Genomic DNA, 23,750 nt, shown 5'->3' with positions numbered 1-23,750 from the left:
AAATAGAGAAAAAGGTGAAAACAAATAAAAAAGAACATAATGTGGTGCTTAAATACAAAGAATAATATAAAAGAAAATGCACTAAAAAAGCACAGAGAAAAAAAAATAAAGAATACAGAAATGGTGTAGCACAATAGACCCTCCAGTATTTTCTACTTTTTCTTTCGTTTTAACTTGATCATTGAATTTCAGAAAATACAGGTAAACAAATTACAAGTATTAGGTTGCAAAATGTCGACCTTTAAATTTGTACTTATAAATGACGATAGATTACTATATACAATATAGATAATTATTCTGTTTCTGCAACAGGGTTATATTCAAGGTATGTAATTCAGCCTTTTAAATTTATCAATTAAAGTGTGTAAATCTGAAATTCTATTGTCGAGTGTACATAACACAACATTTGTACATGTGGTAAAGAAGTTGTGTTTTTTATAACAAATATAACAAATATAACATAGGCGGATCTACTCCCACCTCCTTTTTTCGTGGGAAAAAATTTGGTTGATTATATAGGGAATCACGGAAACATGACTGTAGCGGGCCCCCTCTTGTGGCAGTAACTACCCCTTCGCCCCACCCCACCCCACCCCGGATAAAAAGTTATGGATTCCTCACCGTATAAGATACACAATTTTATCTTTAGTCATGAGAGGGTCTAGATGGGGTTTACAGAATAGAGAATAATGACTAAATTATATGAAGAATAAAGAAAAGTGAGTAGAAACCACATGCACTTGTTTTCTTAACGAGTGTCTTGTAAAAGAATTAGGAATAAATGATGACTCAGATAATCCCACATACAAAAACATATCATTTGTCAAGGATGAGATTTTTGCAAATCATAAGTCCTTCATGACTTCAATGAACATTTATACATTGGACCACAAATCGGAGAATTTACCTTCTTTGTATTGGGTATCTAAGCTTTACAAAATTCCGTACAAACAACGCCTGTAACGGTTCATTTCCGGCTCATCTGCATGTTCAGCCATTTAAAAAAGGGGGGGGTTCCAACTATATGTCCCCATTCAAATGCATCGATCGGCCAAGAAAAAGAGGGGTTCCAACCACCAGACCCCCCTCCCTGGATCCGCCAATGATGTTCGTTGTAAAGAGTGTCCATTAGATTGACTAAAATTGTGTCTGCAGCGAAAGAGGGTCTCCAGGAACACTATGAAACAGTTTACTTGTGTATTAAAACTGTATGTGGATTGAGATTCTAAAAATGTAAAGAACTTCTTGAAAATTTTAAATCTTGATCTTTTTCTGACATTAGTTCTATCAAAACTTTTAACTTTTCAACCCTGTATACCACCATTCTTCATGTGAAAATGAAAAATCATCTAAAAGAAATAATCCACAATGCCTTTCAACATAAAAATGGTAGCATACGCTACAAATTTATTACTTTGGGATATCATACGTCATATTTTGTGAAAAGTGAACAACCTGTGAAAGCATGTTACATAGAGACACAAGATCAGACTGAGTGTGCTGGAGTTTCTTATACGAACTGTGCGCTTCTTCCTGCCGACCTTTTCTTGTTTACATTTGCAGAGAAGTTCCTTTTGTCTTTCATTTTTGCTAACATGCTTTTCCTGTATGCCTTTCTCTGTTTCTTGAATACTTATGACGTGGCTCTGCACTAATACATCCCGTCATTGTGTTATTGTTCTATGATAAATTTTCATTCTTGTCTTCCGTTTTTGCATATATATGCCTGTTTGTGTCTCTTTTTTTCATGTGAAGTGCTCTGTATAATACATACTTGTGTTTTTGTGTTATAGTAAATGTTTTTTTTATATATCTGTTTGTTTTTAAAATGATTATGATTATAACACAGTGTTGACTACTGTAACCCTATTTTTGACAATTTTACAAATTTCACACATAGTTGCCAATATAATGATACTTTATAAATACGACTGTCATGAGACAAATGAGAACCTGTTTAGCTAAACCCAGGTTAAATCCACCTTTTTCTTCATAAGAAAATGCCTGTACCAAGTAAGGAATATGACAATTGTTGTCCATTCGTTAAAAAATTTGGTTTGTTTGAGCTTTTGATTTTGCCATTTGATTAAGGACTTTTCGTTTTTAATTTTCCTTACAGTAATTTTGTGATTTTACTTTTTTCTATCCATGGCAAGATCTACTATCGTTATATATTATACATGCCTTGGATAATAAACAAGTGCCTGTGGTACATTAGTTAATAGATATTGCAATGGATAGAAAACAATTGCATGTTTTTATGAATTGACTGCTGCTTTTTGTCTCGCCTTGACGGAGTCAAAAAGCGAGGCATAGTTATGCTGTTTCCGACGTCGGCGACGGCGACGGCGACGGCGTCAACAATGTATTAGTTTGTGATTAGGTCTAGTTTATGGTGAACCACAAGTGGTAGGTCAATCATATTTGGTATGCAGTTGTATAAGCATTGGCACATCTCATTTCCATGGATATTATTTGGCCCTGCCCCCTCAGTCATGGTCTATTGACTTTGAAACTTTTGCTTATTTTACATGTATAAGTTTGTGATTATGTCAGTTTATAGAGAACCACAAGTGGGAAGTCAATAATATTTGGTATGCAGTTGTATAAGCGTTGGTATATATCATTTCCATGGAGATAATTTGGCTCTGTCCCCTAAGTCATGGTCTATTGACTTTTGAACATTTTTCTAAGTTATCATGTATTAGTTTGTGATTAGGTCAGTTCAAGGGAAACCATTAGTGGTAGGCCAATGATGATTGGTATTCAGTTGTATAAGCATTGGCATATCTCATTTCCATGAAGATAATTTGGCTCCACCCCCTTAGTCATGGTCTATTGACTTTGAACATTTTTCTGACATTTTTCTAAGTTATCATGTATTAGTTTGTGATAAGGTCAGTTCAAGGGGAATCATTAGTGGTAGGCCAATGTTAATTGGTATTCAGTTGTATAAGCATTGGCACATCTTATTTCCATGGAGAATATTTGGCCTCGCCCCTCAGTCACAGTCTAATGACTTTGAAACTGAGCTTAGTTTACATGCATTAGTTTGTGATTAGATCAGTTTAAGATGAACTGCTAATGTTAAGTCAATGACATTTGGTATGCAAATTTATTGGCGTTTGCAAGTATTGTTTCCACGGATATTATATAGCCCCACCCCCCTCTTCGTGGTTCATTGACTTTGAAACTTTTACATAGTTTACCCGTTAATGTTTGTATTAAGGTTTGTAAACGACTTATAATAAGTCAATGGTATTTGGTATGCAGTTGTATTAGCATTGGCACATCTCATATAAATGGAGAATGTTTAGTCATATAACTCAGTCATGGTTCATTGACTTTGAATATTTGCATAACTTGTGCAAGATGTCAAAGTATTGCTATTTTGATTTCAACATTTGCATAATCAAAATTACAAAAAGGCGAGACATATCACTGTAATAACAGTTTATTTACAATCTCAAATTCTTTTCCACGCTTTCAATTATAAAAATTATATTGATATGCTACTAACATAAAATGACAAGGTATATCAATCTTTTGACGGTTTGTTTTCCTATACATTAACTAAGATGACTTTTGGATCCTTTTTTCAATGCTCCACATTTTCATTTTAGATTTTCAAATTACATGTAATAAACAATGGCTGTCCACGTAGCCGCCATAGACTTTGGGACGACGTATTCAGGATATGCATTTTCAGTTAGTGCACCAGAAACTGATCTGAAGGATGTAGAAATCTTATCTAATCAGATTTGGAATTCTGGGACGGCGGAAGTTGCATCACTAAAGACACCTACGTGTCTGTTGCTCTCTAAAGATAGAAAAATATCAGCGTTCGGGTATGAGGCAGAGGAACAGTATGCAGACATTGTGTTGGATGGAGATACAGAAGATTACTACTTCTTTCATAGATTTAAAATGAATCTTCATAACAACAAGGTGAAATAAAAGTGTAAATACGGGATGTTTTTTATGCTTAAAAAAGGGACGAAAGATACCAAAGGGACAGTCAAACTCATAAATCTAAAACAAACTGACAACGCCATGGCTAAAATTATGATTTCCTTTGCAGTTATGACTAAGATTTTTTATGTTGACATAATTGGCCTCAATAGGCAAAACAATGACATTACGAGGATTTGACTAATGTTTTAATGTTATTTTAGATGTTAGAAATATGTTTTGAAGGCACACAATTTGTATTTTTTCCCATTATAGAGAAATCTTAAAAGGCAAAATTATTAACAACACCGGATCAGCAGCTAGTCTGCTCCTGATTGTCTTCACTTGAATGACACTTTTTTTAATCCATAGATTAAACCAATTGTTTTATTCTTCGCCGTGTATTATATTGAAACTAAAATAAATATTAGTAGGTAAAAATTACCGCAAGAAAAAAAATTAACAACACTAGTTTCAATTCCACGAAAATATTATTGTAGCATTGCATAATTTGTATGCCAAAAATCCAACAAAAATACCAATTAATCGAAAAAAGCTATGTCATGGCAATTTACTGCAACCTTAAAACAATTTCTATATTTAAGTTAATTTTATTAAAAGTTTTGATCCATTTATGATATCTATATCCGTACTTCAATTTTCACCGAGAATTCTATAAAAACATTCACTAAAAGAGGGGCGAAGATACCTGACGAACAGTCAAACTTATAAAACGAAAATAAACTGAAAACGCCATGGCTAAAAATGAAAAAGACAAACTGTTACAGACAAATAATAATAGTACACAAGAAACAACGTAGAAAACTGAAGACTGAACAACACGAACCCCACCAAAAACTGGGAGTGATCTCAGGTGATCCGGAAGGGTTAGCAGATCTTGCTCCACATGTGGCACCCGTCATGTTGCTCATGTTATTTCAAACCCGGTTAATAGTCTAATTCTGTTAGGTCACATTCATGGAAAGGGAAGAGGATTGTAGTTACGACGTAAGTAACATATCCGATATCATCTGTGAAACGGTTATTCCACAACGTTAACTGTTTGGTTAAACCAATAATCAAATTCAAAATGTTTTTCCTCAGTCGTTTTTCTGCTTTTTATATTTTTTACATATTAATTATTTTACAGAATATAACTATGAGTATGGTTCTTGAAGATGTAAGAGGACAACCACTGCCTGCTATAGATGTATTTTCTTTGTCAATCAAAGCATTAAAAGATCACCTTAAAAGTACCGTTGAAATAAAGAATATAGAGCTAGACGACAGGAAAACAAAGTGGGTACTTACTGTTCCGGCCATTTGGACAGACACAGCCAAACAGTTCATGAGAAAAAGTGCCGAAAAGGTAAAACATTCATATTTCTATTCCAAAATATGAAATAAGAAGTGGTGGTTAATCGACAATGAGATAACCATCCAATAGTTTAGTTCAAATGAAGTGAATGTAAGCAATAATAAGCAACCGAGAAAATCCCTTATCGTATAGTCGGCTATAAAATGTCCCGACATGAAAATATGGAACAATTCGATTGAGAAAACCTTATCTATAATAACGAATTCACGAAAATCAAATATGACGGGCATGAAGCAACGACAATCACTAAACTACAGACACTTGACTTTGGACAGGCAGGTACAAAATGTGGTTGGGTATTGCAATCACAGTGGTATTGATGTAACTTTAGCTTTTAATCATTTTGATACGTTTTTATGGGAAATGTGCTGTTAAACTTCATGCGTGCTTCCACTATTGTCTTAATTATAAGATTAAAATAAAAGTACAGCACGTATTAACTAATGTAATTGAAAGATCGCGTGTGTAAGACACATACACACAGGTGATGTCTAGGAGTATGATCAGGAGATCGAGGGATACAAGTTAAAAGTCTTTACATATATCATATATGTATCCATGAGAGGGCCAGGCCGACTGCATCTCTCTCCAACTTAATCCAATTAAAGAAGCGATAGAATTTGTAATATTACAAACATTCAATTTAAAAAAAAGTAAAACAATGAATTAGAAAACGGGGTTTTATACCGAAAGTGTCTTTATAAGGAGGCTGTTATGCACCACCACTAATTAACCAATTTTGTTAAATCGGTTATTAAGATAAGATAAGATAAATACGTTTATTGCAATAAGCACAATTATGCTATAGCACATTTAAATAACAACATTATCATGTGTAAGCAACATGAAATTTATATTAATACATAGGTATACAAAACTGCAGAGAACATAATTAACAATATGAACATTTTGTTAATGAAAAAGACAATTAGATGAATATATATAACTACGTTAATATGAAAGTTGTGAGTTTCCAACTTTCACGCAAAAAACACATCAAATTGTAAATAACAGTTTTTGTTTGAACTTGTAGTAGTGAATACAGTTTGTTAATATTTGGCCATGTATGATAATATTTTGAGAAGTATTTAAGTCTATACTGTCTATATGCTGGACAAACCATAATGAACTGATATTCATTCTCTATACATTGCAAAGTACAACATTTACAAATTCTATCCTCCCTTCGTTGTTTTATGTAACGACCAGTTTCCATATTTAGTTGTATTACACCAAATCTTAATAAAGACAACATTTTAACTTTGATATTTTTCAATATATATTGTTCCATCTTAAAATCTGTTTTTATCATTTTGTACAATATTAGTTTTTCAGAGCTCTCTACAGACTCACGCCAGCTCTGATAAAATTGATCTAACAGACGTTCATTCCAAATATCAAAGTTAACATTAACATTCTCTTGTGCATACCATAAATAATTAAATCCAAGTTGAAAAAGTAAATTACGAACATTTGTGGCCCAATTTTCTTTACCATTATTACCGTCAGCAACTAGAACTTGATATATTTCATATACAATATCTGGTTTCTTGTTTATAATATTAACCCAGTATTTCAACAACTTTTGTTTCCTAGTAACATACATAGGTAAATGACCATGATCGCCAATAATATAACAGACAGGCGTGTTTTCGGGTACTATTATAACAAATCTACAAATTTTATTATGTACAGTTTCGAATTCTTTTGCATGATGAAAACCCCATACTTCAGAGGCGTAGTTTAAAATAGACATAACTAGACTGTCAAACATAGCACATTGCTGTTCTGGTGAAATATAAGTAGATCTTAATGAGTTTAACAATGCTGCAAGCGCCCTTTCCCGCTAGGCGTTTTTGAGTTTGTTGAAATTCACCGTTGTAATGTAGAAGAACTCCAAGGTATGCATAGTGATCGACTACTTTTAGTTCCGTATTGTCATAATGCCATGAATGGTTTACTCTTTGCCATCCTTTACGAAAAACTACAACTTCTGTTTTATCCTTATTAACCCCAATTTTCCATTTTGTACAGTAGACGAATAATTTATCTAAATGAAACTGGAGAGCTTCCAAATAGCACAGTATCATCAGCGAATAACAACACAAATATCAAATATCCATTAAGGCATATATAATCACTAGTTCTATTATCATTCATACGTAGATCATCAGCAATGTCATTTATAAAAAATATGAAAAGTAGAGGAGACAATAGTGTTCAACAAGCATCAGAACGACACGAGTTCTGAAAAAAAGTGTGTTATTTTGGATGTTCAGTCTTTATTAAATATGTTAACCCTATTTAGATGAATGAAACCATAGAAATGCGATTAGTTGGAGTGCTCCATTGTATGACAACGCTTAAAATGTCGTGGACAATAGTCATTGTGTAATCAGTGTAATTTTACTTTTCCAGGCTGGAATATCACGAGTTATGTTAACAATTGCACTCGAACCAGAAGCAGCATCGATATATTGTCAAACATTTCCGTCAGCTGGTTGCAGAGAAATTACGGGAAATGGATCAAGATATATTGTCGCGGATCTTGGTGGTATGTTGTTGGTTATTGCGATGTCACAGTTAAGCCTTTTAAAGTGTTTCAACTAATGAGACACACACTCCGAAATAGCAGCAACTTTTGTTTTTCTAAAGTCAACTAAGCATAGCAAAGGGGACTTAACCCCTTTCAGATTTTGGACGAAAGCTAGTCTACAAGCCTTTAATAACAGAAAACAAAACATATAACTGAAAACATAATATACAATAAAAAATATAACTGGTGGGTTCTTTTTTTTTACAATAGATGAGTTGTCTGCTTTAGAAATTAAATGCTAAAAACCACAGCTGCACTATATTATAGCAAAATCCTCCCGATCTTTTTGTATATAAATAAAGGCAACAGTAGTATACTGCTGTTCGAAATTCATAAATCGATTGAGAAAAAAACAAATCCGGGTTAAAACTAAAACTGAGGGAAACACATCAAATATAAGAGTAGAACTACAACACAACAGAAACACAACATTAAAATGTAACACACACCGAAACGAACTATAATAAAACAATGGCCATGTTCCTGACTTGGTACAGGACATTTTAAGAAAAAACAATGGGTTAAACCTGGTTTTGTGCCATACGTATCTTTAATACCAAGATTTATAAAAGATTTTGTAAAGAAAAAATTGATTACTTGGAACATCAGTCCAAACAATATTTACTTAAGAATCTTTCAACCATTATTGTGTGAACTGTAGCTGGCATAAACATTTATGACATACATTTTACATAATTAACGTATTATTTTCTAGGTGGTACAATAGATGTAACGGTTCATGAAAGAATTCCGAACGGCACTTTAAAAGAAGTGATAAAAGCCTCCGGGAACGGTTGTGGTGGGACCTCAGTTGATGATGCATTTATCCAGCTTTTTGTTCGCATATTTGGCGAACCACTTATAAACAGTCTGAAATCAGAGAGTCCAGAATCGTACTTGTATCTGATTAGAAGTATAGAGAACGTTAAAAGAACATTTCAACCCACCCAAACGAGAAAAGTGAATTTAACAATTCCATATATAGCTCTTAATGATCTCTGTTTGTCTGATTCCGGGAACGATATTAAAAATGTTGTTAGTTCATCCTCCCTGGCAAGTAACATTGAAATCTGCAAAGACAAAATGAGAATTGAGCCAGTATTCGCTAAATCGCTTTTCAAAGCCACGTGTGATAATGTTGTGACTTTAATACAGTCTGTTCTACAACAGGGGACAGTTGTCAAAGTTTCAAGTATTCTGCTTGTTGGTGGTTTTGCAGAATGTAAGATGGTACAAAATGCCCTGAAAACTGCTTTTTCAAACATAAACATTGTTTTACAAGACGATTCAGGAATTATCGTTCTAAAAGGTGCAGTTTTATTTGGTTATAAGTCTGATATTATATCATCACGAATATCACGATATACGTATGGTTTAAGTGTGAGAAGTCCGTTTGATGAGAGTATTCATGATCAGAAAAGAAAAGTATTTTTGAACGGACAGACAAAATGCAAGAACATATTTGATCCATTCATTTGGATGAACACATCTATGCCGTTAGGACATACAATTAAAAAATTCTATTCAACGAACGGAAAGTGCGGCGGCACGTGTAAAGTGTATATCACGGATAGGGATAATGTTAGGTATACAGACACTGGAGAATGTACATTACTTGGGGAGTTCGAGTTTTCGATTCACAACCCATGTTGTGAAGACAAAAAACTGAAAGTTACATTTAACTTTGGAGATACAGAATTTTCCTTGACCATTTTAGATGTTGAATCAAACATTGAAAGGAAAGAATTTTTCGAAATTCAGCGTTAGGCCGATCTTAGTAACTTAGTATTTTAATGCTTTCATAACTCTCAATTTTTTCACTTCAATTTTCTGTTTTAAAACCATATTTCTTTAAGGTGGTACCTAACACTACAGGGAGATAACTCTGTAAAGTCAGCTAACGTTTTAATTACGTTGTGTTGTAAAGGGAATATTAAGCTTCTCAATAATCAAAATTGGTGTTTGTCAAACTGCTATATAACCAGTGTATTTTTTCTGACAAAACGGTTGGTTCAAAATTTTTGTTTTATATTTTTGTTAAAAGGTCAAAGTAAGTACAAAATTTTATGAAAGTTAAACGAGACAAATTAATTTTAGTGATAGTGTTGGGTACCACATTAAAAAAAAAGTCGGTATAAGAAAACATTAATTAAAGTACAGATATGTTAGTAAAATAATGGTACCGTCTTATGATGACAAGGATGATGATCTTAAAATTCAGGGATACATATTGAGAAAGATATTAGGATGATCTAGAGTATGTATAGGCTTCAAACTAGAAAGAATTAGATATCGGTTACTTTCAACTAGTGTTTATTTTTGTACTTTCAATATAATAACAAATAAACTCATCATAGATACCAGGACTAAATTTTGTATATACGCCAGACGCGCTTTGTCTACAAAAGACTCATCAGTGACGCTCGAATCCAAAAAAGTTTAAAAGGCCAAATAAAGTACGAAGTTGAAGAGCATTGAGGACCAAAATTCCTAAAAGTTTTGCCAAATCCAGCTAAAGGATCCTTCGGCATAGATACTAGGATTGACATTTTGTGTTTGCGGAAGATGTGCATCTCTTCTTTGGAACATAAGGTGAAAAAATAGGCAATCAAGTACAAAGTTGAAGCGTATTGCGGACCACAAATTCCTACAAACCTTTCCGAATACAGCTAAGGTAATCTATTCCTGAGGTAGTCAATCCTTAGTATTTCAAAATTTTGTAAACAGTTAATTGAAAGTCAAGTAGTTCGTTAATTTTTCTGAGTAAGTTTAAAAAAAAATTAAATCAAATATATTTGCTGTGGGTTAGTATTCGTTAGCAGTCAATATCCTATAGATCAACAAGTAATTGCTACTTTGATAAATTAAAATCGTTATTGAAGGTGGAGCAGTAATGTCGTGCTAAATAATTCTTTGTACTATATGTATGCTCAAATCGAGAAAAAAAGTGTATTGAATCTATGAGTGTATTGTCTCACTTGAACAGGTTCATAATTTCATATTTACGTATAGCTATTGAAATTAATTTCTAATTGTTACAAAATTTATAAATTCAATAGATTTTACTTTTATATATTATTTGTTAATAAGGCATTCATGTATATTCTTAAATTTTCTTTGGTTTGTTTTTAAACGTATAAAATTAGCATACATATGCCATTATAAAGACCTTTCATCCTTTTTTAATATTATTTAATTACATTTGAGTAGCCAGCCGACCGACTGTGTAAGGCCCTTTTGGGTAGTGAATATCGTAATAACCCCCATCCCTTCCCATCCACAAGTTAATACAATGAAACAAGTGTTATTGTGAAGCATAATAGAATATTATAATATTTGGTACAAGTAATATATCATATACACAGTTTATATCCATAATTATTATTCGACGTCAATTATGCAGGTGAATAACACATGCGTTAGTTGACACCTGCAGTTGTGCTACACTGTTTTAAGTTGTTGTCCGCATCATTTAACAACAGTCTTCGTCTTGCTACATGATAACATGAAAAAGCATTTGTTGTTTTAATATGTTGTAGATAATAATGTTAGAACTCAAATGAAGCAGACAAAATGTTCGCACCTTCAATATCAGTCACAAGAAACGGATTCCACCAATGAAATCACAGTTGAATGTGATATTTGAAAATAAGAATGAAATGAGAAATAGAGCCATAATACTCAATCAACACTGCGATTTGAACTTAAAACCTCCATATTTTACTGGAATCAGGAAATGGTGTCAGACTTAGTAAGGTGTTGACTTTTAAGAAAGGAAATTAGTACTTATATGAATCGCTTATTATGTCATATAAATGAAACCATAAAACCAGGACCTCTATAAATCAAAGACGTCACAATGCGATTAGTGCAAAAAAAACGCCATAAATTACTGAAAGTCGTCAGAGTTTTCAAAGGGAAACTTTACCTTATCAAAATCTACATAATTCATTCATTCAATTTCATTTAGATTTGTTTTCATTTTTGAATTGCCTGGGTCGTTATATTCGTTCATTTTATCACGATCAGGATAAAATTCGGATACGATGACCAGTGACATGTGACCATTTTTAACAAATCTATGGCTTGCATGAATTGTATGCGACTGTCAAACAACAGAAAGGTTTAGCTGGCTATAAAACCAGGTTAAACCCATCATTTTCTACATTAGAAAACGCCTGTACCAAGCAAGTAGTAGGAGAGCTGTTATCCATTCGTTTGATGAGTTTGAGCCAATTCAAACATGTTAAGTAAACACATGGGCTTGTTATAAGGGAAGAGCCTGTAATTCAATAGTATATATACAAGCAGAATACAAATTAATGTAAGATACAGTCACAGAAAATAATTATATTTATAAGTACGTCTGAGTCAGTGACAACCCTACAACAGATGTATCCATCGGATCGCCATCAATGATGGTGATTCATGGCTGTGTACATAATGTATATACAACTCGTCTAAACATCAACCCAACAATGTTAGGTCTGTAAATTTGCTTTCGCAAATATTTGGTTCTTCCCTCGCCGGGATTCGAACCCATGCTACTGTGATATCGTGACACCAAATAGCCTGCACTGCAGCCGTCCCGCTACACCACATGACCACCTGGGCTCTTAAAAATAGAGTTTACAGACCTAACATTGTTGGGTTGATGTTTAGACGAGTTGTATATATATAAATGAACTATGTTATGTATTTAAAGTATTGGTAACGTAATACAATACTACACTTAATCAAACTGGTTTAATGTATAGTTCTATGCTTTGAAAAGTCATTGCACTGACATATAGCAATTTAAGCCATTGACATTTTGTTTATTCACTCAATCAAAACCTGGACCGCACTTAAAGAAATCGGCACTGCCCAAAAAAAAACCATAGACATATAAAAACTTAATTTATGCAAAACATTCCCTCTTCAAAGTGTCTGTATATATTCAAGGATATTAACATCAAAATATATATTTCTTTTGACATATGCTAGGTATTTATATAAAATTAGCTTAATAAAGTAAAACAACATAAATACTGAACTATGAGGATAATTCAAAACGGAAAGTCCCTTATTAAATGGGAAAATCTTAACTCAATCATATCAAACGAATAGAAAAAAACTGTCATGTTCCTGACTTGGTACAGGCATTTCATATTTAAACGTTTTTAACCAAAACAAAAAAGTATAGTTGATGATATTGTATTGGTTTGTAATAACATGAGCAACACGACGGGTGTCACATGTGGAGCAGGATCTGCTTACCCTTCCAGAGCACCTGCGATCACCACAGTTTTTGGTGGCGTTCTTGTTGCTTAGTCTTTAGTTTTCTATGTTGTATCTTGTGCAATATTATTCGTATGTTTGCCTTTTTTGTGTTTACCATGGCGTTGTCAGTTTACCTTGCGCATATTAAGTCCAGGCATCCATTTCACGTATTATAAGAAAATACGTCTTTTATCATTTATTCACTCGATAATCCGCAGTAAATCTCGACCAATCCCGATCTAATTGCTCGAACAAAACACGATATAAATCTTTATCTACCATACCTTGAATACCATACGAAACTTTCGACATTATGCGTTGAACTATAATAATATGTTGGACTACCAATTCGCGCAAGTCAATGGTATTTGTCACAGATTTAGAAGTTCTTTTAAAGTCACTTATTGTTTAACTTGTGATTTTTGGTTGCTGTCTCGTTGACGGTTACTTATTATAATATACCATTGCTGGATGTGAAGAAATATTATCTAAAGCCCTTTCCTTCTGTGTAGACTAAGTGACTGATCAGTGACTAAGTAAAAGTTGAAAAATAGTTTTCTGACATAAACCGGGAATGCACCCATCGAATTCACATGTACAATACTAACAATCGGTAAATGCATTCATAATCGGGTAGACGGGTAAGTTTAGGAGGAAATAAAACATCCTATATATAAAAATTAGCTTCCGTAAAGACTGGTAAGTGCATATAAAAACTTCTAAACTTATTATATATCTAAATCAATTGTTTCAATTCTTTATATATCTACATATATAGAATTTTATATAATAAGTTGTGAATCGAAATGTATACCATTTACAAAATAAATTTCTTTCTCATTTTGAAACAATGAAATATAGCTAGATAAGGTACGAAAGCCGAGAAGGATCATTCAGAATTCAGAATTCAAAACTCGCAAATCAAGAAAGATAATCCTGTTTTGTTGCAGTTGCAATCCAAACACAACAAATATTGTCTTAATCTGATCAAGGAGGTTATATCTAATATAACCTCCTTCATCTGATCAATTGATCTGATAAAATATACCGTAGATTAATAATAGAATTGTGCACAGACAAATATTATAATACTTTTCGAATGATATGTACCAACATTATGTCAGACAAGTGAAACATTTCTTGTCATCACTTTTACTCCGGGAAAGAGAGATGTCGAGTGTCACTTCAATCCTTGTTCGATTGGTTTTTTTTCCTTCTTCTTTTCATGACTTGAGAATCTTTCATAATATTAAAATAAGAAGATGTGGTATGATTGCCAATGAGACGACTCTCCACAAAAGACTAAAATGACTCTGAAATTAAAACAACTATAGGTCAACGTATGGCCTTCATCAATGAGTAAAATCCATATTACATAGTCAGCTATAAAAGGCCCCGAAATGACAAATGTAAAACAATTCAGACGAAAAAACAAATTTGATATATAGCAAAAAACGACAACCACCGAATTACAGGCTCCTGACTTGGGGCAGGCACATACAGAATATGTGCACCATCCTCATTTATAGAACACAAAAAAAATGTCGTCCACTTTTCGGTGTAGTGAATGACAAATATCGTCAGGTGTAAAATTAGAGAATAGGCAGGATCGTAGCGGTTTTTTTTTTTATCCACACAGGGAACACATTGAGAGTTTTATGCTGTAAGAATTTAAGCATTTCGCATTGTGTTCGAAAAGACAAACTTTCTTTCATTGCAGAGGATGCTTACATAGTTTTGTCATACTATATTTGACTGTTATATAAAATTTCAACTTTTTTTTTAAATGAGTATTTATTAATTCATTTCTTTTATTTCTTTAACCCAAAACCGCCTTTGAAACTGGTGAAAATGTTTTGCAATGTTCCTGGATATCAATTTTACCCAGGGTTTTCGGATTTTTTCATTGCTGTCATTGAGAAATCTAGTGTCAAAATATTACCTTCTAAGTAAACACTGAAAACTTGATCTTTCAATTTTGGTTCTGTTTTAGCAAAGACCCTATAAGTTAAAAATTCACAAGAAAACTTTCTGGTACTACAAAAATGTCACAATAAAAAAGATTGCACTAAAAACAACATTTCCAAATAAAGTTATCATTTCCCTCCAAAATAGCAATTAAACGACGAGTACAACAGGCTACAAAAATTTTGTGTTTAATAAAGATAAAAAACAGAAGCTTTGTGTCATATTAGGTGAAAATACTCCTATGCGAATAAATTCCTGGAGTACCAGCTTTAATTTATGTTTTTACCGGCTGTATACCTCTCTGGAACATGCTAATTATCCGCATATGTATCATATGTACATTTTGGTTTAGTGGTGCTGATGGCATTTGAAGTAGTCCTCTTTTTCATATAATGACATCGGGGTTTTATATGATTTTCTATGTGGTATGGGGTTTGCTCATTGTTAAAGTGGTAATAAGCTTTGTATGTAACTTTCATAACATTTTGCAACATGTTGAGGCAAATAAAGTTAGAGCGCGTAGACGTCAAATTTAACATTTTTCCATTTATAAATTGGCTTGAACGGTGAAAGTGATGCCAGCCAAATTTAAACTTGATCTCCGTTTAGTGGTAATTAACATTGTATATAAGTTTCATAGCATTTGTTTGAGGCAAAATAAAGTTAATTGCGGAAACTTCCAAGTTGTAAATTTTCCCACGGATACGTACGGACGTACAGACGGACAAGCGTTAAAATTAATGCCCTCTCCGCTATAGCTGAGATTATTCCGGCGGCACGTCTGTCTGTGTATACCTTCGTATAAAAATAGGCAATTTAAAAGAATGGATAAGTTTGAAAAAAAGTTTGTGTGTGGAAAAGGGGGGAGGCAAACTTCTGAAAGTGACAAGAAAAAAAAACTATTTTCTATGTAGTGTAATAATCTACAATTAAGTGATTGTTCTCTTTCATTTTCATTTTTTAGTTTCAATTTTTGTCTTAAAATGGGAGGAGGCATAGTTCTGTCCCCTTTTTGCTGCTAGCTCCTATACGTACACTGTTATTATGACATTTTTGTTGTAATAGCAATGAAACGAGTCATTTCGAATACCGGTATGAAAATGAGACTGTTCTATGACGACTTTTAATTATTGAAGGCACCAAATTATAAAATACAAAGTTATTGTATTTATTGGCTCTTAGTTATGTTCAATAGCGTATTTTAGAATTCAATTTACTACAATACAAACAATTCTTAGATCTATTTTAGAACATGTAATTTAAACTTGTTGAAACGAAGTTAGTTTAAAATTTGTCAAAGTAAGCTTTAAGAATTCATTTTTTTAAATTTGTCTTTTAATTTAGATTTATCATGCATGTCTCTAAACAAAGTATGCGACGCGTTTAAAAGTCTTGGTGTTCTCATAATTATATGAATTTGATACGGTGCACTTATTATGGATATATTTCAGACTCTACTTATGAAAGAAAATCTATACAGCAGAGCATTTTGGGTGTAGTCATTCATTTCAATTATTTTCCGAAAATACCTTTTTTTTCGTAAATGTCTAATTTAAGCTAAGTTTTCTGTTCGAATACCCATAATTGTACATCGTCGGTTGGGTGATAACATCTGCCATGCGCGAAGCAAATTACTTCCTTGTGATATCTTTCTTCAAGGTAAGTCACACTTATTCTTTAAATTAAAATTTAAATATTTTGTCACGTTATTTTGTAAGTAAAATATAATCAATTGTTACCGTTTAAATTGTTATTCAAACTATTAAAGTTTCCCAAGTCTCAAATGGTATATTTCGCACATTAAATAGAAGTTTGAGAGTATCTACTTAAATAGTGACTACCTAAGATAATTTCCTGTCTGCAATACTTGAGGATAAAAAATCGTTTCAAAATAAAACAAAAAAAACTATTGACAAAGTAGAACCAAATACATTACAGAGATCGAAGAATATATAAACACGATTTTCATTAGCAAATGACTGTCGTACCATTCAATTTCCCATATATGTGGATATAGATGGGGTTTTGAACATTCAGAATACAGAATAATTGGCATAAATATAAATAGAGAAAAAGGAAAAAACAAATAAAAAGGAACATAATGTGGTGTTAAATATAAAGAATATAAAGAATATAAAAGACAATGAACAAAAAAAAAAAAAAATGGTGTTCCACTCTAGATCCTCCAATATTTTCTACTTTTTCTTTCGTTTTAACTTTATCATTGAATTTCAGAAAATACAGGTAAACTAACTACAAATATAAGGTTGCAAAATGTCGGCCTTTAAATTTTTACTGATAAATGAAGATACATTACTTTACACAAAATAGATAATTATTCTGTTTCTGCAACAGTTTAATATTCAAGGTATGTAATTCAGACCTTTTAAATTTATCAATTAAAGTGTGTAAATCTAAAATTCTATCTAGTGTGTACATAACACAATCTTTTAAACAGGTGATAAAGACTTTATAACAAAACAAAAAAACAAATATAACATAGGCGGATCTAGTGGAGCTTTGGGGTCCGCGCCACCCTTTTCGTGAGGAAAATGTGTTTGATTATATAGGGAAAGACGGAAGCACAAATGTAGTGGGCCCCCTCTTTTGGCAGTTAGTTACATTCTCTTTCATTTTCATTTTTTAGTTTCAATTTTTGTCTTAAAATGGGAGGGGGCATAGTTTTGTCCCCTTTTTGCCCCTAGCTCCTATACGTACACAGTTATTATGACATATTTGTTGTAATAACAATGAAACGAGTCATTTCGAATACCGGTATGAAAATGAGACTATTCTACGACGACTTTTATTTATTGAAGGCACCAAATTATGAAATACAAAGTTATTGTATTTATTGGCTCTTAGTTATGTTGAATAGCGTATTTTAGAATTCAATTTACTACAATACAAACAATTCTTAGATCTATTTTAGAACATGTAATTTAAACTTGTTGAAACGAAGTTAGTTTAAAATTTGTCAAAGTAAGCTTTAAGAATTCATTTTTTTAAATTTGTCTTTTAATTTAGATTTATCATGCATGTCTCTTAACAAAGTATACGACGCGTTTATAAGTCTTGGTGTTCTCATAATTATATGAATTTGATACGGTGCACTTATTATGGATACATTTCAGACTCTATTTATGAAAGAAAATCTATAGAGCAGAGCATTTTGGGTGTAGTCATTCATTTCAAATATTTTCCGAAACTGCCTTTTTTTCGTAAATGTCTAATTTAAGCTAAGTTTTCTGTTCGAATACCCATAATTGTACATCGTCGGTTGGGTGATAACATCTTTCATGCGCGAAGCAAATTACTTTCTTATGATATCTTTCTTCAAGGTAAGTCACACTTATTCTTTAAATTAAAATTTAAATATTTTGTCACGTTATTTTGTAAGTAAAATATAATCAATTGTTACCGTTTAAATTGTTATTCAAACTATTAAAGTTTCCCAAGTCTCAAATGGTATATTTCGCACATTAAACAGAAGTTTGAGAGTATCTACTTAAATAGTGACTACCTAAGATAATTTCCTGTCTGCAATACTTGAGGATAAAAAATCGTTTCAAAATAAAACAAAAAAACTATTGACAAAGTAGAACCAAATACATTACAGAGATCGAAGAATATGTAAACACGATTTTCATTAGCAAATGACTGTCGTACCATTCAATTTCCCATATATGTGGATATAGATGGGGTTTTGTACATTCAGAATACAGAATAATTGGCATAAATATAAATAGAGAAAAAGGAAAAAACAAATAAAAAGGAACATAATGTGGTGTTAAATATAAAGAATATAAAGAATATAAAAGACAATGAACAAAAAAAAAAAAAATGGTGTTCCACTCTAGTTCCTCCAATATTTTCTACTTTTTCTTTCGTTTTAACTTTATCATTGAATTTCAGAAAATACAGGTAAACTAACTACAAATATAAGGTTGCAAAATGTCGGCCTTTAAATTTTTACTGATAAATGAAGATACATTACTTTACACAAAATAGATAATTATTCTGTTTCTGCAACAGTTTAATATTCAAGGTATGTAATTCAGACCTTTTAAATTTATCAATTAAAGTGTGTAAATCTAAAATTCTAGCTAGTGTGTACATAACACAATCTTTTAAACAGGTGATAAAGACTTTATAACAAAACAAAAAAAACAAATATAACATAGGCGGATCTAGTGGAGCTTTGGGGTCCGCGCCACCCTTTTCGTGAGGAAAATGTGTTTGATTATATAGGGAAAGACGGAAGCACAAATGTAGTGGGCCCCCTCTTTTGGCAGTTAGTTACATTCTCTTTCATTTTCATTTTTTAGTTTCAATTTTTGTCTTAAAATGGGAGGGGGCATAGTTTTGTCCCCTTTTTGCCCCTAGCTCCTATACGTACACAGTTATTATGACATATTTGTTGTAATAACAATGAAACGAGTCATTTCGAATACCGGTATGAAAATGAGACTATTCTACGACGACTTTTATTTATTGAAGGCACCAAATTATGAAATACAAAGTTATTGTATTTATTGGCTCTTAGTTATGTTGAATAGCGTATTTTAGAATTCAATTTACTACAATACAAACAATTCTTAGATCTATTTTAGAACATGTAATTTAAACTTGTTGAAACGAAGTTAGTTTAAAATTTGTCAAAGTAAGCTTTAAGAATTCATTTTTTTAAATTTGTCTTTTAATTTAGATTTATCATGCATGTCTCTTAACAAAGTATACGACGCGTTTATAAGTCTTGGTGTTCTCATAATTATATGAATTTGATACGGTGCACTTATTATGGATACATTTCAGACTCTATTTATGAAAGAAAATCTATAGAGCAGAGCATTTTGGGTGTAGTCATTCATTTCAAATATTTTCCGAAACTGCCTTTTTTTCGTAAATGTCTAATTTAAGCTAAGTTTTCTGTTCGAATACCCATAATTGTACATCGTCGGTTGGGTGATAACATCTGCCATGCGCGAAGCAAATTACTTTCTTATGATATCTTTCTTCAAGGTAAGTCACACTTATTCTTTAAATTAAAATTTAAATATTTTGTCACGTTATTTTGTAAGTAAAATATAATCAATTGTTACCGTTTAAATTGTTATTCAAACTATTAAAGTTTCCCAAGTCTCAAATGGTATATTTCGCACATTAAACAGAAGTTTGAGAGTATCTACTTAAATAGTGACTACCTAAGATAATTTCCCATCTGCAATACTTGAGGATAAAAAATCGTTTCAAAATAAAACAAAAAAACTATTGACAAAGTAGAACCAAATACATTACAGAGATCGAAGAATATGTAAACACGATTTTCATTAGCAAATGACTGTCGTACCATTCAATTTCCCATATATGTGGATATAGATGGGGTTTTGAACATTCAGAATACAGAATAATTGGCATAAATATAAATAGAGAAAAAGGAAAAAACAAATAAAAAGGAACATAATGTGGTGTTAAATATAAAGAATATAAAGAATATAAAAGACAATGAACAAAAAAAAAAAAATGGTGTTCCACTCTAGATCCTCCAATATTTTCTACTTTTTCTTTCGTTTTAACTTTATCATTGAATTTCAGAAAATACAGGTAAACTAACTACAAATATAAGGTTGCAAAATGTCGGCCTTTAAATTTTTACTGATAAATGAAGATACATTACTTTACACAAAATAGATAATTATTCTGTTTCTGCAACAGTTTAATATTCAAGGTATGTAATTCAGACCTTTTAAATTTATCAATTAAAGTGTGTAAATCTAAAATTCTAGCTAGTGTGTACATAACACAATCTTTTAAACAGGTGATAAAGACTTTATAACAAAACAAAAAAACAAATATAACATAGGCGGATCTAGTGGAGCTTTGGGGTCCGCGCCACCCTTTTCGTGAGGAAAATGTGTTTGATTATATAGGGAAAGACGGAAGCACAAATGTAGTGGGCCCCCTCTTTTGGCAGTTAGTTACATTCTCTTTCATTTTCATTTTTTAGTTTCAATTTTTGTCTTAAAATGGGAGGGGGCATAGTTTTGTCCCCTTTTTGCCCCTAGCTCCTATACGTACACAGTTATTATGACATATTTGTTGTAATAACAATGAAACGAGTCATTTCGAATACCGGTATGAAAATGAGACTATTCTACGACGACTTTTATTTATTGAAGGCACCAAATTATGAAATACAAAGTTATTGTATTTATTGGCTCTTAGTTATGTTGAATAGCGTATTTTAGAATTCAATTTACTACAATACAAACAATTCTTAGATCTATTTTAGAACATGTAATTTAAACTTGTTGAAACGAAGTTAGTTTAAAATTTGTCAAAGTAAGCTTTAAGAATTCATTTTTTAAAATTTGTCTTTTAATTTAGATTTATCATGCATGTCTCTTAACAAAGTATACGCGTTTATAAGTCTTGGTGTTCTCATAATTATATGAATTTGATACGGTGCACTTATTATGGATATATTTCAGACCCTATTTATGAAAGAAAATCTATAGAGCAGAGCATTTTGGGTGTAGTCATTCATTTCAAATATTTTCCGAAACTGCCTTTTTTTTGTAAATGTCTAATTTAAGCTAAGTTTTCTGTTCGAATACCCATAATTGTACATCGTCGGTTGGGTGATAACATCTGCCATGCGCGAAGCAAATTACTTTCTTATGATATCTTTCTTCAAGGTAAGTCACACTTATTCTTTAAATTAAAATATAAATATTTTGTCACGTTATTTTGTAAGTAAAATATAATCAATTGTTACCGTTTAAAATGTTATTCAAACTATTAAAGTTTCCCAAGTCTCAAATGGTATATTTCGCACATTAAACAGAAGTTTGAGAGTATCTACTCAAATAGTGACTACCTAAGATAATTTCCTGTCTGCAATACTTGAGGATAACAAATCGTTTCAAAGTAAAACAAAAAAACTATTGACAAAGTAGAACCAAATACATTACAGAGATCGAAGAATATGTAAACACGATTTTAATTAGCAAATGACTGTGTCGTACCATTCAATTATACCATATATATGGATATAGATGGGGTTTTGAACATTCAGAATACAGAATAATTGGCATAAATATAAATAGAGAAAAAGGAAAAAACAAATAAAAAGGAACATAATGTGGTGTTAAATATAAAGAATATAAAGAATATAAAAGACAATGGACAAAACAAAAGTAAATGGTGTTCCACTCTAGATCCTCCAATATTTTCTACTTTTTCTTTCGTTTTAACTTTATCATTGAATTTCAGAAAATACAGGTAAACTAACTACAAATATAAGGTTGCAAAATGTCGACCTTTAAATTTTTACTGATAAATGAAGATACATTACTTTACACAAAATAGATAATTATTCTGTTTCTGCAACAGTTTAATATTCAAGGCATGTAATTCAGACCTTTTAAATTTATCAATTAAAGTGTGTAAATCTAAAATTCTAGCTAGTGTGTACATAACACAATCTTTTGAACAGGTGATAAAGACGCTGTGTATTTTATAACAAACAAAATTTTTTTTAACATAGGCAGATCTAGTGGAGCTTGGGGTCCGCGCCACCCTTTTCGTGAGGAAAATGTGGTTGATTATATAGGGAAACACGGAAGCACAACTGTAGTGGGCCCCCTCTTTTGGCAGTTAGTTACATTCTCTTTCATTTTCATTTTTTAGTTTCAATTTTTGTCTTAAAATGATAGGGGGCATAGTTTTGTCCCGTTTTTGCCCCTAGCTCCTATACGTACACTGTTATTATGACATATTTGTTGTAATAGCAATGAACGAGTCATTTCGAATACCGGTATGAAAATGAGACTGTTCTATGACGACTTTTATTTATTGAAGGCACCAAATTATAAAATACAAAATTATTGTATTTATTGGCTCTTAGTTATGTTCAATAGCGTATTTTAAAATTAAATTTACTACAATACAAACAATTCTTAGATCTATTTTAGAACATGTAATTTAAACTTGTTGAAACGAAGTTAGTTTTAAATTTGTCAAAGTAAGCTTTAAGAATTCATTTTTTTAAATTTGTCTTTTAATTTAGATTTATCATGCATGTTTCTTAACAAAGTATGCGACGCGTTTATAAATCTTGGTGTTCTTATAATTACATGAATTCGATACGGTGCACTTCTTATGGATATATTTGAGACTCTATTTATGAAAGAAAATCTATAGAGCAGAGCATTTTGGGTGTAGTCATTCATTTCAATTATTTTCCGAAAATGCCTTTTTTTCGTAAATGTCTAATTTAAGCTAAGTTTTCTGTTCGAGTACCCATAATTGCACATCGTCGGTTGGGTGATAACATCTACCATGCGCGAAGCAAATTTCTTCCTTATGATATCTTTCTTCAAGGTAAGTCACACTTATTCTTTAAATTAAAATATAAATATTTTGTCACGTTATTTTGTAAGTAAAATATAATCAATTGTTACCGTTTAAAATGTTATTCAAACTATTAAAGTTTCCCAAGTCTCAAATGGTATATTTCGCACATTAAACAGAAGTTTGTGAGTATCTACTCAAATAGTGACTACCTAAGATAATTTCCTATCTGCAATACTT

General features: G+C 31.8%; 1 protein-coding gene across 1 annotated transcript in view; it reads left to right on the top strand.

The window, feature by feature from the left end:
- Positions 1-210: 210 nt before the first annotated feature.
- LOC143052020 (heat shock 70 kDa protein 12B-like) overlaps positions 211-23,750 on the top strand; it is a 31,102-nt gene continuing 7,562 nt past the window's right edge. Inside the window, exons 1-2 of the mRNA XM_076224994.1 lie at positions 211-325; positions 3,624-3,948. Coding sequence (XP_076081109.1) covers positions 3,649-3,948 — 300 coding nt within the window. The 5' untranslated portion in view covers positions 211-325; positions 3,624-3,648. The remainder of the gene's footprint in view (positions 326-3,623; positions 3,949-23,750) is intronic.

This window comes from Mytilus galloprovincialis, chromosome 11 (assembly GCF_965363235.1).
Source record: "Mytilus galloprovincialis chromosome 11, xbMytGall1.hap1.1, whole genome shotgun sequence".
In the NCBI taxonomy this organism is placed as follows: domain Eukaryota; kingdom Metazoa; phylum Mollusca; class Bivalvia; order Mytilida; family Mytilidae; genus Mytilus; species Mytilus galloprovincialis.
Note: the sequence above shows the minus strand (reverse complement) of the source record. Positions and strands in the feature narration are given on the sequence as shown.